Source organism: Ochotona curzoniae, unplaced genomic scaffold, assembly GCF_017591425.1.
Source record: "Ochotona curzoniae isolate NIBS_2020 unplaced genomic scaffold, NIBS_Ocur_1.0 contig_2692, whole genome shotgun sequence".
In the NCBI taxonomy this organism is placed as follows: domain Eukaryota; kingdom Metazoa; phylum Chordata; class Mammalia; order Lagomorpha; family Ochotonidae; genus Ochotona; species Ochotona curzoniae.
The window spans coordinates 8,442,259-8,461,415 of NW_024465556.1; the positions used below are offsets into that span (position 1 = coordinate 8,442,259).

General features: G+C 40.9%; 1 protein-coding gene across 1 annotated transcript in view; it reads right to left on the reverse strand.

Moving 5' to 3' along the window:
• The window catches only part of ANK3 (ankyrin 3), a 287,134-nt gene that overhangs the window by 90,102 nt on the left and 177,875 nt on the right, over positions 1-19,157 (reverse strand). Inside the window, exon 24 of the mRNA XM_040975812.1 lies at positions 2,741-2,864. Within this exon, the coding sequence (XP_040831746.1) occupies positions 2,741-2,864 (124 nt within the window). The remainder of the gene's footprint in view (positions 1-2,740; positions 2,865-19,157) is intronic.

A 19,157-nucleotide genomic window follows, 5' to 3' on the forward strand; every position in this document is an offset into this window, starting at 1 on the left:
TGAGGAATGTGAGCATGATTCCTTTAATAACTACTTTTCATTTAGAAACCCTATGTAGCAAGTGGCTGTACTATTGGAAAAGACAGATTCTAAGCAGCCATATTCTACTTTCTTCCAGCCATGGGATCTGAACGAGGCTGGGACGCTCCGCACTCCACATTAGGCATCCATTTTTCTGAATTATCAATTTAGTGTTAACATCTGTGGGACATGAAACAGTTTCATTTTACGTATGGACACGTGAAAGTTTTTAAAGACAGCTATAAATCATTTTCGTTCTAATTTTAGAATCTATCTCAGATTTGTTGGTAGGTTTTAGACATACTTTCCTTCCTTTAATTTCTATGAGTGTTCACTGCAGAACAGAGCTTAGCATGGGAAGCTGTGGACAGAAAGGTCTAAATTGCTCTCACTTTACACCATGCCCAAAGCTTATACTCCAGGCCAACTTTCATTAGGCAGATAAGGCCCACAAAACATAGGAAATTTCATGCTAACTCCTTAATAGATCAGAGTACTTTCAACTATTAATTTTTGAGATTTTGTGCATGGGGTCTTGAATGAATCAAATTGATTTGAACTAAGATTCAATTGTATTATTTGTAGCCATCAGTATATCCTAAATGTTAAATACATGAAGTGTTAAAACATGCCTCTCAACTCTGAAATTATACTAATAGATCTAGGAACAACTTAAATAAACATCAACTAGCAAAGAAAGAGCCTTTCAAATCAACACTTTTCCTTTAAACTCTGAAGTCTTTTGTTCCCCACATTTACTTCATGCACTACACAAAATTTGTTAAGGGAAAGAAATGCCTCAAGGACTCTGTCAATGTTGCAAAAGGTACATTTCTTAAAATCCATTTAGTTTCCTGATTTTCTCAGAATGGCAAAACTGATTTTCTAAAGCTGAGCAGAAAACAAAAATGCACATTGCAGCACATCACAGCACGTCACATCACAACGCTGAAGAAAATAAAGATGAGCAAATGAGCCAGGAAATAGCAGAGAAACACTGTAACAATGCCACATGTTCTTACCTGATCTTGGGACTATTTTAAAGTGTTTTTAGAAATCAAACCAGAGGAAATAGAAAGCAAAAAAAAAAAATCAGACAAGAAAAAAAAAGGAAAAAAATGTTATGATTGGATGAGTTTCACATTTGACGTATTCCTTTTTAAATGTTACACTCAGAAAAACTTATTTGATAATCCTCTAACAATGTGTTTTCAAAAGTAGCAACTTTGTAGACTTTTAAAAACATATTTGCCTCTGAGCATAACATGAGCTGCCAATGTAAGAAAATGAGCTACACATAATAGCAACAAAAAATAGTGCGATCAAAATGTGAAATACGAACACCTTGGAGTTATATACACAAAAACAAAATCAGAAGAGATCTTTTTTGTTGTTTTATAATTCACTGGGTAGTAGTGGCTAGAATGTTCTACATACAAATGAGTGATGCACAGTATGTGTCATACATTATCAGAAGAAGAAAGGACAGCTAGTTATTGGCCTAGAAAAGCTATAAATCTCTAAATACTATAGAAATATACTAAGGTTCTACATGATTACCTGAAATGTGTTCTATTTTTAAAAGTTATTTTTCCTCTTCCTGTTTATGACACCTGCTACAGTAGAATTTTAAAGCCTTCGTTCAATGTATTTAGAAAGAAAAAGTTTGACTAAGTTACTCAAAAGTCTGAAATAAACATCAGAAAAAAAAATTAAACCCCATATCTAAACTAGCTACACAATGACACTGGAAATAAACTCTAAGGTTTACTTTAGTGCCATTTACTATTAGACAATGAAACTTTTTACAACAGATCCTTAAACTATAGGAAAATGTCCTGAGGGCTCTGGCTTAAGAGGTTTAATTATTAGCTTTAAAATAACTTGACTGTCAGCAAACACGCTGCTAATCCATACCAGAGCAAAGAAGTCTCCCCATTCTGGGCAAGGTCCTGTTGGACTAGAAAAGTTTCACTCAAGGTTTTCCATGGGCAGAAGTTTCATGCTTCCCTTGGAAGGACTGAATTTGCCATTCTACTTGTCTGTGACTTCTATTGTCACATGCTACCATCCTAAAATGTTCCTTTGTATACAGAATAATGGAACTATTTTGAAAAGACCTTCAAACATTTGCTGGACAATCTTAATCAACAAAGTAATTTGTTTCAATAATGCTCCCTTTTAGCAAGTTCCTTTTAACACAAGGGGTCTTCAAAAAGTTTGTAGGAAAACAGAATTAAAGGGTACATTTATTTTGATATAAAAAGGATCAAAATCCATGCACATTTTTTTTCATAATATGCATTTTCAGAAACTTTCTGAAGTCTTTTCATAGGCGTTTTTTTTTTTTTTGCACTGAAATAAGTTTATCTTCTAATTCTGTGAACTTTTTGAGTTTTCTCCATGTAAAACAACATTTGATTTTGAAATATGCGACTCAAATGTGTTCTCCCAGTTCGGTCAGCAAGCTCATTGGTCACTGGACTTGAAGCATGACTACAAATGGGGCAAAAGAACAAATGATTAACGTGTCCAATTGCGTGAGATTGACAGAGAGCCACAGAGCAAGTCTATCCGACTCAGGGACGTTTTACTACACTTGCATCCTCAACCAAAGAACACAGTTTTGTTTTTCTGACATGTGAAAAATGAAAATGATCTGGATTGATGACAAATGCTTGTTTTATATCAACTAAGAAGAAGAGTAACAGTAAAGTACCTGGCAGAACGAGCTCCCAGACTGAAGCCCATGTAGCCCTCGGCAGGCAGGGAGTCGTCACCCAGCTCCTTAAGGTCCTGTGGCCCAAGATACTTGTCCGTGTCCCCCGTCATGGCATCTTCACCTGCCGAAGGAGAAAGCAAGCTCCAGTGAGAAGCTTGAGTCACTTGAGTCAGCTCTGGGAAGCACTGCTCCTGGGTCAGCAAAGCACCCAAGGTCTCACAGTCCCCTTCCTGTCCCTTAGGTAATTGTTCTAACTGTCCTTTAGAAGGGAAGAAGATAGGCAGAGGTTAGCACGGGAATCCAAGAATACATGTAAGCCCCCAACAGTCCTCCAGGTGTTAAGCTCTCATTTCAGAACTTTGCCTGCACTTTCTTTACCACCTCCTCCCCCGTCCCCAACCTCCAGCTTCACCCAGTGGAGGGTGGATCTTTTCTGTCACCTATTTTGGCTCACCTCACCCATGATGAGAGCAGCTTGTCTGACGGGACATAGATTGCAAAATAAGAGCCGCCTCCGTACGACTCATCTTGAAATTACAGGTGGGAAGAGAACAGGATATTTATTTTTCCCAAAATGAAACAAAACCAAACAACCTGACTCTCTCGCATGCAGATTTCGCCTCGGGACTTGTGTACCGAAGTAGCAGGTTATTTCTGTGCACTAAAACTGCTCACTTGGGAGACCTGGAAACACATCCATTTCAAACCATTTCTAAACCTATCAAATGAACAACTCAGGCCCAGCTGTCCCAGTGACTGAAATTGCTTGGAAAGCAACTCTGGGCTCCAACCGAGGTAAAACAGGGAGAGATGGAGTGTACCAGTTGGTTTTCACCTAGCCTCACAAAGAGTTAATTACAGAAAAAAACTTTTACTAGCTACTTATGCAGTGACCTCACAGGGAAAAACCACATTCCAAGAGTGACAGGGCAGGTTTACTTTTGCCCTCTGGGACATTTCCCATCCTTCTCAAACCGTAGCAAAAACTGCCAAATAGTTCCTTCCACACACGAGCAAACTCGGTGGGTTTTTTCCTTTATGATTTTCACTTGCTTTTTGGATACAAGCTTAGCCAATGCAAGAGATTTTAGACGTGTGTTTGTCCTACTTTCTCTAATGTGTTCCAGCCACCACGGTTGTATTTTTCTATCTCTTCGGTTCTGCGTACAATTTTCCATTCATTTAAACTCAGGAAACCACAAGCAACCAATCAAGCCTAAAAATGCACTGTCAACAACTGCTCTTGCAAACATAAAAATTAAACAGAACAATTTTCTACTGCTTCCCAATACCAGCAGAGTATTTTAAGCAGCGATTCGCACGTGTGCTATTTGCACAGTTCCACAGCATCGGAAACAAAGACAGCACACCCCAAGTACAACTTACAGATCTTACTCTGTGGGAAAGCCATTTCCACCAGTCTGGGCAGATGGAACACTTTCCGGATGCTTCCAGGAATTCCTCACGCAGTGATTTGGGAGCCAGCTCCAAACAGCCCAAACCACGCAGTGCCTGGGTTGGATCCACTCTTCACCACCACCAAGAACTGCTCAGCGGCTCGATCTCTAGGGAGACCACTGAGGAATCACCCATCTTGTGCCATTCATCAGAGCATGAAGATTTTCAAAATTTCAGATGCCTCCCAAAACACTAAAAATTCCTGGCAACACTTCATTGAGATTAAGTCTCTTTTGATCACTCCGCAGACATCCTTTTAAAGCGCCTTCTGATTGGATCAAAAACTCCTCTGGCAAGCCTCTAGCAAGACCGAATGGTGACATAAATGCAAGCCCACGAGTTATTTGTATGTAAATAGGAGGACTGCTCCGGTGTAGACTTTCGGTAATTTGATACCCAGGCTCAGATGCCTAACCCGGTAACCGAGACAGCCTGAAATGTAGGGACCTCGTGGGCGTGCAAGGGGCGTTGCATTCAGTTAGGAAGTGACTCTTCTCAAATATGAATGAAGAAACAGCCAACCCAGGTAAAGGCAAAGCAAGCATTAGAAAACAAAGTAATGACCCAGGCGGGGAGTGGCATGGAGCTTCGGGCAGACTTTAAACTTTGTTCTAAGCTGGGAACACCCCGGAGTCTCAGTTATTTATGGTCCCTGTCAGGTGGAAGGAGGGGAAGGAAAGAGGGAGGGCCTGGCCCAGAGCAGAGGTTGTGAAACTGCTAGTGGGAGAGATGGCTGCTTTTCTCGCGGGAAGTTCAAGGGCCCAAAGTGACAGGAGCCGAGAAGGAGAGCGTAGGGTGTTTGGCTTCATTTGGGACACAGGGGACTGTCTGGTGCTCCCTCTTTGGGAGGTGACTGCACAGCTCGGTGTGGCCACCATAGGAAACAGTGCTGAGGTAGGCCTGTCACTTAGCTATTAAATCCTTACACCTTCTCTCTCCATCTCCTGCCAGTCCTTCTTCACAAGAGAAAAGAATCTGTTCATGATGGCAAGAGAGGAAAAATCTAGTAGGACCTCTTGCATTTTTCTACCTAGGTATACAAGAGAGGTATTTTGGGCTGACCCCCATCCCCTGCTGCTACCCCAGTTATCAGCTGTACAGTTCTTCTAGAAAGATGGCAAAGAGTTTTGAACCTATCTTGTTGAAATGAGCGGCTTGCAACACTATATAACAGCACAATATATCCTTCAAGTGTTTCCTAAATACAAGGGAATGTACAGAATAGGTGACATGGGAAGCACATTTGTTTTCCCTGGCGAAATGCATAACTCACTGAATGGGAAGACACCTAAAACACGTTAGCTTCATCAGTCCAGGTGGAATCAACATTGTCCATGAGAGGATTCTTCAAGAAGTTCATGGACAATGCGCAGCAGGCAAAGATTACATACACATTTTAAAAAATACACAAAATTTATCTTCTCATTTCATTTTCTATGATTTTGAAGTTCCTTCATATGCAGAAATCAGAAGGAAGCCATTTGTAATGTGTGGCATGTACTGAAAATCACCCACAAGGAGAAGGGTACTTTCCTAGTCAAGGATGAAAGGGAAGTAATGGATAATGAAGAATAATGCTGGAACATTCATCTGGCCTTCACCTCTGCATTTAGAATCCCAATTACTGCAGCAAGGGCTTTTTCAACAACTGTCATTCACTCCAACTTCCCAAAAAGATCTGTGATGCAGTGTCTCCTCCCTGTGACTTCTTGGTCAGTGTCACCTCTGGTCACTCTTCTCCCACACCCGCCCTGCCCTGCCATTATACAGGATTAGTTCAGTCCCAAGGAATTCTTAAACTCCCTGGACTCTGCACCTTCATGTAGGGTGTACTCTCTTCACCATACCTTTCCCCGCTTTCTTTCACCCGGTTAATTTCTCCAGCCTTTGAGTCTCTGGAACACCCCATAGCCTTTGCTTGTAGTGCAAAGTTAGTAGTCTCAGAGAGTGTCCCTTTCACAATGGATTGTCAGAAAAAAAATTCCCCTTATTCTTTCTTATTGTCTGGTAAAGTATGTAGTTAAGGAGCCATATTCTTTCTGGGCCAGACATATTGAAGAATTGGAGAAATTGTTTTGGAATTCATGAATGCTCAACACAAACAGGTTAGTTGCCATTTTTGTCTTTAATGTACATGTCACAGCAACTTAACGCTCTTTTCAAATATTAATTGTGCTGACAGGTATACATTAACATTTCAATGGAAGTTAAATTTCCATTGTTTATTTTTGCTTAGAGGAAAGCTTTATTGACTTGTAACAAGCAGACAGCAGGGCAATATGGCTTCCAAAAAGAAGCCATCTTGAAAAATTTTTTGCAGGTTTATTTTGGAATTTATTTGACAGCCAGGGTGACAGAAAGAGGAAGAGACAGAGATCTTTCACCCACTGATTCACTCCCCAGTGATCACAATGACCGCAGTTAGCCTAGAGTGAAGCCAGAGGCTTGGAGATCCATCTAGAACTCTCACATAAGTGGCAGGGCCCCAAGGAATTGGACGGTGGTCTGCTGCCTTCTCACGTACATTAGCAGAGAGCTGAATAAGAAATCTAATCTGTCAGGACTTGAACTTGTGCCCATATGCAAACACAGCCCCCATGTGGCGGCTTAACCTTCTGTGCCACAACACTGGCCTCCATTATTCTTTACTCATCTTCCTTAGACTTCAGAAATGATCAAGACAAATCCAAAGGAAGCCCAAGCAGGATGGGGATGGGCATCAATGCCTCTGGCCAAAGGCTACTTAAAATGTCTTTCCGTTAATTATGTACTTAGCATTTCAGAACAGTGAAAACATCTCTCAAGAGATATTACATTTGGAAAATAAAGGCAAGATATTTTAATGCAGTAATGCACAGCAGGCACTCTGGGTTCAAATGCAAGCTCAATTTACTTACTGATTTGATAGATGACATCTGAAATACCATTTAACTGCTCTGAGTCATGGGGTCAACAGCTATTCAACCAGGAAAAGTTTTTCTCTATCCTAGGACCTCATGAACAGATTCAACAAGAAAAAGCACAAAGGGCAGGCTTAATCAGCACCGGTTCTATTACCGTAACATAGTTTTCTCTGGTGCCTCAATGTATGAATACGTGAACTCACATAGTTTGTGTCTACAATGCTGTTATTTGCACTGGCAAAGCAAAACCCAGCCACAGCAGTGAACTGTCATCTCTCCATTAGCCAAGCACCTGGAATATTACAAGTATTCAACAAATACTTGTTGGTTGAATGAATGGCAATTACAGCAACATTCTTTCCTTCTACAAACAAAACATTAAGTAATTATTGTGTAGTAAATATAATACTGTACCAAAGATAAGAAAGGAGAAAGATGATCTGAGTGACTTGTTGTAATCTAACATGTAATCCAAAAAATATTTCAGTTAACTGCGCCTTCTGACCAACAGGTACATATGTTATAAGCCAACCGAGGGAAGTCAATTAATGGTTGATAATCATTCAATATCAAATATGTTTGTTAAAATACGTTACCATGGATACTTCCAAGAAGCACTTGTGTGTGTTTATGTTTCCTTGGAGTGTCTGGAGGAATATACTAACAGGTGTGTTACACATAAATTTGACTCTAGCTCATCTTTAAGGTTGCTTCCCCAGGGCTGGCATCAAAATACAGCAAGTTAAGCTACCACCTGAGATGCCAACATCCCAGATGAGTGCCAGGTTGAGTTTCAACTGTTTCACATCCATCCAACACCCTGCTAATGTGTCTGGGCAAACAGCAGAAAGTGGCCCAAGTACTTGGGATCCTGCCACACACGTGGAAAACCTAGGTAGAATTCCAGGTTCTACCTTCAGCCTGGTCCAGCCTGGTCAGGAGAATTAACTCAAAAAGAATGGAAAATTTCTTTTTCTCCCTCCCTCCTTCCTTCTATTTGACTCTAAAGTAATTAAAATAAATCTTAAAAAAAAAAAAACTAGACAAAGTTGTCTTCCCCACCTCACCTCTCCCTTTTTGCGTAGGCACTTGTGTGGAGCCCTTTCTTGAATCAGGGTTGGTTAGAGTCTGAATAAGATTCAGAGAAAGTGACTTTGCATGACCTTTGAGACTGAGCTCAATGGAACTTTCCAAGTTGTTCAGGGAAAATGAGGTCCAACATAAGAAGTATGATAATTAAGAGACCACGTTATTAAGAAGCTCATGGTAGCCACACAGAGAGACTGCTTGGAGGGAAAGAGATGCTTAGTCAGCATCCAACAGTTCAGGCCACCTTATCGAGGTGCTAGACCTTTGAATGAAGACAACTGCTTGGACAGCTGGTCATACTGCCGTTGCTCCAGCTGCAATCTGACCACAGTCCCTTAAGAGATCTCAATCTCACAGCTGAGCCCAGTTAATTCACAGTCCTGGGAGATAATAATAATAATACATTAAAGCACTGAGTTTAGCGATGGGTTGTGATTTTCTAATTACAGCTGAAGTAGAGATGAATGAGAAACGACAAGGTCCAAAGGTGAGCCAGAGGTCACACACTGGTAGCCTGAGGGATCCCTAATGAATTAGAGTAGGCTGTGCAGTGCACTATATGGTTAATGTGGGCAAAGTCCAGGAGAAGTACAGTGACAAATGACAGTGAAGAAACCTCATCTATTTAGTGTTGACTTTGGACATTTTCAAACTTTTAAAAGCACTGATTTTATTGTTAATCCATTTCTGTCCACTATGACACCATAGCCTGGGAAATGTTTATAAAGAACACAACACGATCCTACTCTGCCTTGATCCCACCATTAACCAAACAATGAAAGCTGCACATCAATTTTCCAGCTACCCTCTATTCTTGGTCCCAATATCCAAAGATCTAGGTTAACAGAACAGATTTCTTGGGTCATAATCAATCATTCAAAGACCCATACATGTTTTTTATCAGAACAAAACTATAAAACAACATTGCTAGGGACTGGGGAGGCAGCTGTTGTGGTGCAGTAGATATGCCTGCCTCCCACATCAGAGTGCTGATCTGAGGCCTGGCTGTACTGTTCCACATCCAACCTCCTCAAATGAACCTTGTGAAGCAGCAAATGATGGCTCCATTACTTGGGTCTCTCCAGCCTCGTGCCAGACCTAATGGAGTCCCTGGTGCCTGGCTTTGGCCTGGCCCAGCCCTGAGCGTACTTGGGGAGTGAATCAGCAAGGGGAAAAACATTTCTTTCTCTCACCCTGCCTTTCAAAAAGTAGATGAAAATAAACATAAGTAAGTAGAAGAAAATAGACTCAGGAAGAAAGGAGAGAATTTGTTACATGACTCTCACAGGATGGTGGTGGGCCAAACAAGTGTACCCTAATATTTTTTCAATCCCAAATACCTGGTGTAATATCTCTAAACCCAACACCCTTGCAATCTTCAGTAGGTCCAGTAATGATCCTTTTAATGCTAAGGAAAACAGTTTGGGGTTAGTGTTTACAAGCGTTCTCTTGCCCTAGAGGTTCATTTCATCTTTCACTTCCCCGTCTCCATGTGTAATTTCCTGTTGATCTTTCACTACCTGAAGACAATCAGCCAGAGAATCTTCCTGTTGTATTTCCAGGTATCCAAAGGTTTTTTTTTTTTTTCCATCTGTCCAGACATTTGAATAAGAGAGAAAGGTCCTGAAGTATACTAAATTATATTTTTGGAAACTGCTCAGAAGCACCTAATGAATTCTACTTTGAGATGCAGAACCGTAACAAGGTTTGTATTTCTGAACACTTGTAGGAACCTCCACATTACATGAGATTATAAAATGTTAAATTAGAAACAAAAGAACATAATCCTAGTTTCTAATGATTTACTAAGGGTTGGCATCCTAGAAGAGCCCAACAAATAGTCTAAAGCAGAATCAGTTTCTGATCAGATATAGAAGACTTAAATGTACTATTTTTGATTCTTAAAGAGATTTCATATAGTCTTTATTATAGAAAAGTAGACTAAGAGCAGATCACTACAATCAGCACTAGTATTTATTGAGCAGTTACTATGTTCTGGGCAGTGTGGCGTTTCCTTATTTAATTCTCATAGCCAACACCTACTTTAAAATATCCAACACTTAGAATACAGGGAGATGGGATCCAAGCCAATTGATTTGACTCCAGAACTCTACTGCAACAATGACAGTTTGCTGGTTATAGAAAACTCTGAATACAGGAAACTGGTAACCACAGTGTGAGAGCTATGATAGCAGGCATTTTTTTTTTTGTGGCTCTTTTGAGTCATGTACAGTGTCCAGAGCAAACCCAAATGCACAGCAAGTGCTCAATAAATCTACAGACTGAACAGAAAGACCAGCAATTGTCTTTGAAGACAGAAATCATATGAAGGGACTTCAAAGAGTTCATGCAAAAATGGATTTAAAACATTTGAGTGTAAAACATGCCAAAATCTAGGTATAATTTTTGTGGAATGCATTTTCCATGAACTTTTTGAAGATCTCATATCACTGAGGTGAGGAGGAGGACAACTTACTTTTTATTGTAAACTCTTGTACCTTGGGAATTTTGTACCATATGCCATTATCACCTATTTGAAAAATGAATTAAAATTAATGATAAACAAAATACCAGGACTACAGATAAATCCGATGGACTGTGTCCCATCCACCAGAAATATGGCTCTAACATACTCATACCAAGAATCTGCCAGGCAGATCCTAAGATGTGTGGGTGGGTGTGTGTGTGTGTCCGTCCCAAGGGATACCCAACAAACAAGGCACGACACTCATGACTATGAGAATTGACCTCTTGAGCTTCTTTAAGAGCTACAGCAACAGCAATGATGAAATAACACGGCAGGAAGGAGGAGACACACATTACGGTTATATGTTTCTGATAGCTCCCTCATGTTCTATGGCAGAGCTTCTTTACCTGTAATATGCTAGCATTTCCCAAAAGTTTCCAAGGGAATCTGATGCTGTCAGTACAGGGACCACACTTTGAGGACCCCTGGTCAGAAGCATCCTTACACCACATGACAGCAACCCAATCCTGACTACGCAAAATCAAATATCTATTTTCAAGGTTGGAATTAGTGGAGCAATTAAAATATCAGCTTCAGCAGCTGAATTCAACTAACTATACGCTGTTCTATATGCTGCATATTCCTTCTTCACGGCAACTCTAAATGGCATTATTCACACTTTAAAGGGTTAAAAGGGGTTAGTAACAAGAAATAAGATCCAATGTATTTCAATTTTTCTAAGTTTCAAACAAGCAACATAAAAATACAGATAACTTTGATGAAATAATACTTTCCATGTACTCAAAACCTTAATGAAAATTGAGAGACATACCTTGGGGCTGGTGCTGTGGCACCGCATATAAAGCTCCCACTTGCAGTACAGGCCCCCATCTAAGTACTGGTTTGAGTCCCAGCTGCTCCACTTCTAGACCCAGCCTCCTGCTAATGTGTCTAGAAAAGCAGTGCAGGATGGCTCAACTGCTTAGGGCACCTTCATCCACATGGGGGCCTTGGGAAAAGCTTCTAGCTTCAAGGTGGCCCACTTTCAGCAAGTGTGGTCAACTGGGGAGTCAACCAGCAGATGGAAGATCTGTCTCCCTCTTTCTCTGTATGTCCTCTTTTCAAATAAAAAAGAACAAATCTTAAAAAGAAACATTCATCTAGACAATGAATTTCTAGTGTAGAACTTAAATATCTTATTTGCTTACATGAAGTCTCCCTTGATCTTAATATTTCATTCTCAAACAACAATAACAAAACCACCATGGTAAGGTAGGAAGAGCAGAAAAGAGGATAATGATAACATAGAAATCCTGAGCCATTCAAACACCATCCTGGGAGCTACACAATAATTCATAGGAAAGTTACACAGATTCCAGTTGTTAAGCAAAGTTTCCAAAGCATTTAAATGAACAGTATCAGATGATGACGACGATGATGATGATGATGATGATGTGTGTGTGTGAGAGAGAGAGAGAGAGAGAGAGTGTATGTGTTGGTATGAGTGGGGATGGGGGGGTAGATGGAATTGTGCCATCCCCTCAAGAAGTTCCTGGGTGTTGCAGGTATTCCTAGTCAGTCTAGGGAAACAGAGAGGCACTGCACACCCTTTACTGTTTGGGCATCTTCTGAGCAGACTGGAAACTTCCCAAGTTTAGGGTAACAAGCAGAACTGAGCACTCCTTTTCTTTCTTCCTCCATCCATCAATCCTCCCTTCCTAGAGGACCCAGCAGATGGGGGAGGGATATATGGGCTTCACTTTAATTCTTTGTTTTCCCATCATCTTCTGGTAGTAGTGGTTGCTCTTTCAAATTATGTATTAATCACTGCAATATGCTATCTACTTTCTTTCCTTCTGCAAAAGCTTGTAAACTACAGGTAAGTAGAGCAAATGGCTGAATGAGCAGTGGGTGAAATCGGTCAGTTAAGAAGGCTGAAAAAGTATGGGATCATGTGGGAAGACTATGACTCTAGGTGTTTTTAAAGGCCTAACTGTAGGAAGCCGAGAGAGAGAGAGACAGAGAGAGACAGACAGACTGTGAACTAGCAGGAATTGCTCCAATCCCACAGAACAAAAAGGCTTGCTTTTCAGGCTGTAGTTTTTGAGCATAAGCTCAATTGGATTCATTCCTCATCTGTTGTGTGTGGCCAGGTGTGATTCTTTTAAATGTAGTGCAGTTTACTGCTTCTTAATGCAGACTGGACAAGTTGTTTCTAAAGTAAGCAGGCATGACTCAGTGTTGGAACTTTTCCAGCAGCAGCAATGAGAAACGTCCCCTGTGATCTTGTTTGAGTTAATAAACAAACCCACTGCAGAAGGCAGATGGGAGTCAGTGCCTTTCCTGAGAAGGGTCAGCAAAAGACAATGTTTGGACCCATGCTACAATTTTATCATAGTCTTATCACTACCCCTTAACCCTGACGCAGAAGTCACACCTCTCTTCCCCCCACTCCCTACCCAGTTATCTGACTAGGACCAGACATTATCCTGCCTGGCCACACGAGCACTTAAGTCCCAAGAGAGAACGTGCATCAAAAGGCATCTGAGGTTACTAACACTGTTCTTATCTACATTCGATGCCACCTGGAAAGAAACAAGACAGTGAATGAATTGCCACAAGCCAGGCATTAAAGTGCTGGTTCCTACTTGCAGAGAATGTAGATAACGACATTCATACCAACCACACTCTGTCTTGTTTTCCATCCTTCTTAAACTCAACCTCAAATTCAACCTCAACTCTTCATCCCCTGGACTTACGACGACCATGTGTATAACTCAGGAACACAGGCACTGTTCTCAGGTACTTGGAAAGCACCAATCCCTGCACTCGGAGTTTAGCCTCTTCCTTTGCTCATCCCCAAATTGCCTGTCATCATTCAGGGAAATAAGCACAGGTTTATTGGCTTGTTTTAACTTCCAACCAACCCCAAAGATGTGTGCGGTAATCACTTGCACGGCCTGTTTTCAGCTGTCATCTCACTGAGGTTCTGGCCCAGGGGATCCCCTGGATTCTCTCTTGCTCACAGCTCTGGCCTCCCTCCACTCTGCCTTTGCCTTGCCTCTTTCTTTTCCACGATGATGCCTCCTGGATCCACCTTTGGCTTTCTTCTCTGAGTAAGAAACACAATGTGAGGGAGAGATGCTCAAGTTATGGTTATTCCGACATGGAACAGGGGAGACCTTTCAGGTGGAAAGAAAAGAAATTCAGAGGGAAAAAATCGAAGTGAAATGACAGCTTGTTGTAGGCCAGTGCAGAAGATAACCTCATGTCTGTAGGCAGTAAGCTAACGCCACTCCCTGCCAGGTCTGCAGCCTCCCACAGGGGTGGCCTGCTATTCCTTCTGCCAGAGTTTCTAGGGGAAGGAAAAAAAGCACTTGCCTTCCACAGTAGCACTATGTGCTCTGCTCTGTGTCTTTATCTACATCCACACGGATGGACTGATGGACCAAGGTCAGCAAGGGTTCCCCAATCACTTGTGCTCATGCACCTGCAGCTTCCTGGGGAAGTATCTTCCATCATTTCCATCAGAACCCTCTTCTCTGGATTTCCCTCTCTACTCCTTGCCACTCCCCTCCACATCCTTCAGCATTCCTCCTCTTCTCAAATGCCAGTGTGCCTACAATATCTCAACTGCTTCTTGTTATGCACTGCCCTGTGTGACATGCCTCACCCTTGTCACCTCTCCAATACAGGCCAAACTTTTGGTCTTGCAGCCTGGTATTCCTGCACCCTCTCTTGCACCAGCCATGCTTCTGCCTTCTCCTAATCTAGCACTTCTTTAAAATAAAAGGCTTCACAAGCCCCTTGCAGCATTCAGTAACCTCTCGAATAACTTCATCACTTGTAATCTTATTCTCTGATGGTGTTGAAGTAGGATGTCTAAGCAAAAAGCCTCAATTCAAATTTCAGTTTTCTTTGTGCCAACCTGAAAAACTCTCTTAAAGTCTCTGAGTCTGATTCATTCAAGTAAATGAAGGCTTTGTGACACTTTAAAGTAGGACTTTAAGTTAGGACACAATGTGTGTTAGGACTAATAACAGTACTAATAATGCTTTCCGATAGTTTGACAGAATTAACCATGATAACCCACCGAGTTATGTTTGCTAAGATCCTACCATATGCCAAATTCAGGACTAAATCCTTTGTACGTTATCTCTTTGAAACTCACTAAACCAACAGTGGCCATGCTGCTCCTACCAAAACTGCCAGACACCTATGCAAAACAGTTCAGTGCAAGCAGCACCAGTACTGACTTGTGACACAGATGAGCACATAAAATGTTAATGTATTTAAACTGTTACAATAGTCACACTATCCAAGTCAAGAATGTCATCAGCACCTCAGAAGCTCCCCATCCTCCCCATCCTGGTCTCTGCCCCTCAGTCCCTTTGTGAGGCCATTATTTCCTCTAAAATACTCTTTTCCTGACTTTGATATTCATTATTTCACTACCTAATTTTATAGTTCTGTTTTATTGTTGCCAGGTACTGACAAATTCTGTTGGCCTTACCTAACCTACCATCCAGCTATTACATCCCTAAGTCTACACCCAATAAAAATGCATACACGTATCCACTCGTAGACATAGGTGCATAAGAAGGCTGAGAGAGACTTGTTTGTAACAGTTCCTAATTCTGCACAACCCATGTCTCCATCAACTGTGGTGTGGATTTTAAATTCAGGAATAGGCATGTTACCAAATATTACATAGAAAAGAAAATGAATGAATGACTATTATATGAATGAATCTTAAAAGGATAACATCTTCCTCTCTGTCTCTCCTTTCTGTATATCTGTCTTTCCAATAATAAAATAATAATAATAATAATAAAGGGTGCAGCGCAGTGGCGCAGTGGTTAAGGTCCTCGCCTTGCACGCTCGGGATCCCATATGGGCGCCAGTTCTAATCCTGGCGGCCCTGCTTCCCATCCAGCTCACTGCCTGTGGACCGGGAAAGCAGTCGAGGACAGCCCAAAGCTTTGGGACCCTGCACCCGCGTGGGAGACCCGGAAGAGGCTCCTGGCTTTGGATTGGCATAGCATCGACCATTGCCGCTCACTTGGGGAGTAAATCATCGGATGGAAGATCTTCCTCTCTGTCTCTCCTCTCTGTATATCTGCCTTCCAATAAAAAAAAAGGATAACAATAAAAAATTAGATGGTTTTAAGAAGGAGAAAGGAATGACATGATTCAGTTTAAGTCTCTAAAAGACTGTTGCGGAAGCTGTACAGAGCTGAGTGTAAGAGTAAAAGTGGAAGTAGAGATGTGATCACAAATTTCTGCCATATTTCATGAGAGGGGTGTTGGTGATGATGGAGAACAAAGAAAATGAATTTGCTTTTCATTCTGGAAGTAGAAATGATAAGACCTGTTGATGGATGATGGTGTGCAAGCAGTAAAGGCAAGGAAACCGGGGCTAGTGTTGTGGCAAAGCACACTAAGATGCCAGCTATAAAGCTGGCATCCCATATAAGTATTTGTTCAAGTTTCAATCCAATGTTAGTACCCTTATTTACTCCAGTTGGAGTCCTAGATGCTTAAGTTCTGATCCAGATCCTTGCTACTGTGCCTAGGGAAGCCATAGAAGATGGCCCCAGTGCTTGGGCCCCTATGTCCACACTGGCAACACAGAAGCAGTTTCTGGTTTCTGTCTGGGCCAGTACTAGCCAGTGTAACCACTGGGGAGTGAACCAGTGACTGGATCGCTCTGCCTCTCATTCTGTCTCTATGTAACTCTGCATTCGAAAACATAGAATAAATTTTAAAAAGCAGATGGCCTGTACTTCATGTGCTTTGGCTGGAATGATGGACTAAAGGATGAACGGTGAAAGCAAGCCCTGGCTTGTAGGAGTACATTTAGGGTATGATGAACGAATATATCCTGCAGGACCTAAGTTGCAATGTGCATAGCTAGATAAATGATAGAATGGGTGACAGTCACAAAACAAAGCCCGTTTCAAAGATCAGATTCCAAGGGCAGAACAGACTGTTGTTAAGAAGGTCGTTGTCCCCTCATCCCATCACAGACCTTTTCCTTAAGTGGAAGTCCCCTTATATGTCTGAACTATTCCTTGAGATGCAGGTATACCTTGGGAAGGTTATCATAAAGCCCTTCATCGATTCAGCATATCAGTTGGGATGGTCTCTGAAGGAAGGAATTTAGTGGGAGAAAGCAGGAACATGACAGACAAATTTCCTCCAGACTGTTCTCAGAAATCCATAAACCTGCCCGTCCCCTCAGTCTCCCTTCATCTCCATGCAACCGATCAAACAGGAATTGAACTCTGCTAGATCTTAGGATACACTAGGGACTAAGATTTGGTTTCAGCTCCTGGTATTTGTTATCATTTTGATGCTATTGCTGAAGGATGAACATAATTATGTCATGGTCTCTTTGAAAGGCCAATTGTAAGCAGAGCTATATTAAGGAAAAAGCTAAATGAAATTATATCAGAGGTTTTCAGGGAGGGATAAACTTGTAGTTGAAGAACAACTTTTGTTGCTAAGAATAACAATGAAGTAACCACCACTAAAGGCCTTGAATCACCTAAGGACAAGCTCATTGCCACAGCCTTTTGAGATCTATTAAGGTAATAACATAATAGTCCTATTTCTTTATTAGGATGATTAGGATAGCAAATAGTCCTATGCATTTGCCAGAAGTTCTGAAAGATATTTCCTACTGGTTTTCTTAGATCTGGTTTCACATTTCCCAAAGTAATAAAGCCTATTTTTATTAACCAAATTTTATTAATTCTCTTCTAGTTGAGACTACTCTGATAAGTTTATTAAAACTACTTGCTCTGAGTTCTTGAAAATCTATCCAAAATTATATTCCTTTGACTTGTATTTCCGCATTGCTCTGCATATTTATTTTGATAAAATAGTTATAGCACTTCCAGCGTTGTCTCAGTGTTTTAAAAAATAATTGTGATTACCTTTTAGCAATTTCTTAGATAATGAGTTGCTCCATTTCCTGAATACACACCTTTTTTTTTTTTAAAAGATGAAAACGATGCATCTCAGATGTTTCATATAAGCAAACAGGTCAAGTTAGAGTAGCACTGAATGAAAATATCTAATACCAAGGAATGTGAGATATGTTAGCTACTAACCCAGCAGACACCCAGTTAGCATTCACAGGCCACTGACCCACCACTTCAGTTCTTTGAGATCTGTGGAATTTACTGAGGTTTCCACTGGGGTCCAAATCTGGCACAAAGGTCAGTGGCGCCCAAGTCTCCTCACCCCTCATGTCACTAATTGCTGCCAAATTTTATTGCTTAATCTTATTTCAAACTTGTGCCTTCTTGATGGTGATTTCTTAGGCTCTTACTTTTCTCTTTTACTATTTAGTGTTCATTTTTGATCTTGATGATCAAGTTTGTTAAGTCATCAGGAATTAGGAAATTCTTCCAAGTATGAGTTTGTTCTACTCAGCTGTTGTCTCATAAACCTGCTCAGTAGAATCATATTTCGTACCGCTAGCTGCCTTTTTGGTTTCTCCTTCACATGTCTGAATTCCATTTCCCATAATGTTTCATCTATAGTTCTTTAAATGGGTATCTGCATCCCAATGCAGCACAATTTTTCAAGCTAAAGTAATATTTCATACATTTTTTTTTAATTTACAAAATACATTTTGTGGAAATTTATGACTTGAAGAGTTGAAAATTGGCACCGTGAAAATCGGTGAAACCAGAAGACAACTTTGATTTTAACTTCCTTCCTCTTTCTGTTCCTTTCGCTTTCTTCCTTCTCCCTCCCCTTTCCCCTTTCCCCTTTCCCCTTTCTCTTTTTCTCCTACCTCCTTTTCTTTCTCTTCCATGTCCTCTCTGATTTTATTTACAAACTGAACTGCAAAACCTAAGAATCTAACTGGCACTGAAGTCAAGTTATTCACGCAGTACTTGTCTTGCTATTGTCTTGCTAATGGGTTTTCTAGGCTAGAAGACAGCAGGAACACTGAGGTACCTGCCTGTCCTGAGGTACTTTCCTAGTCCTTCCTCTGCTCAATGCCAGGGCTTCTAAATCTGCAGAAAATGAGGTTCTTTTTGTATGTGCTTGGCTGATATTTCACCATTGTTCTACTCTATCTTGACTATTGTTTTTCTTGGTCACTGAATGATAACATTGTCTAGCTTTGTTTTCCTTAATTTTTTTTTTCTAAGAAATTGATCCAAGCATTCTTTCACTTACACCGACTGTTCAATGTGGACCGAGGAAAGATAAGAAAAAAGAGGAGGAGAAAACAAAGAGGAAAATGGAACAGGCAAACTGCTCTTGACATTGTATCCTTACTATTGACTCCATTTTTATTACTTAGGACTCAAACTTAATGTTCTCATATTAAAAACACATTCCTCTTTATTTCTTTATGAGATCAATTGCATCAGATGTTGCTTGCTACTGTTGTTCAAAAAGATGCTGGTAACCCTAGTGTCCAGGGTTACTGACATGACTTCGCTGGTCCTTACACATCGAGGTAAGCCTT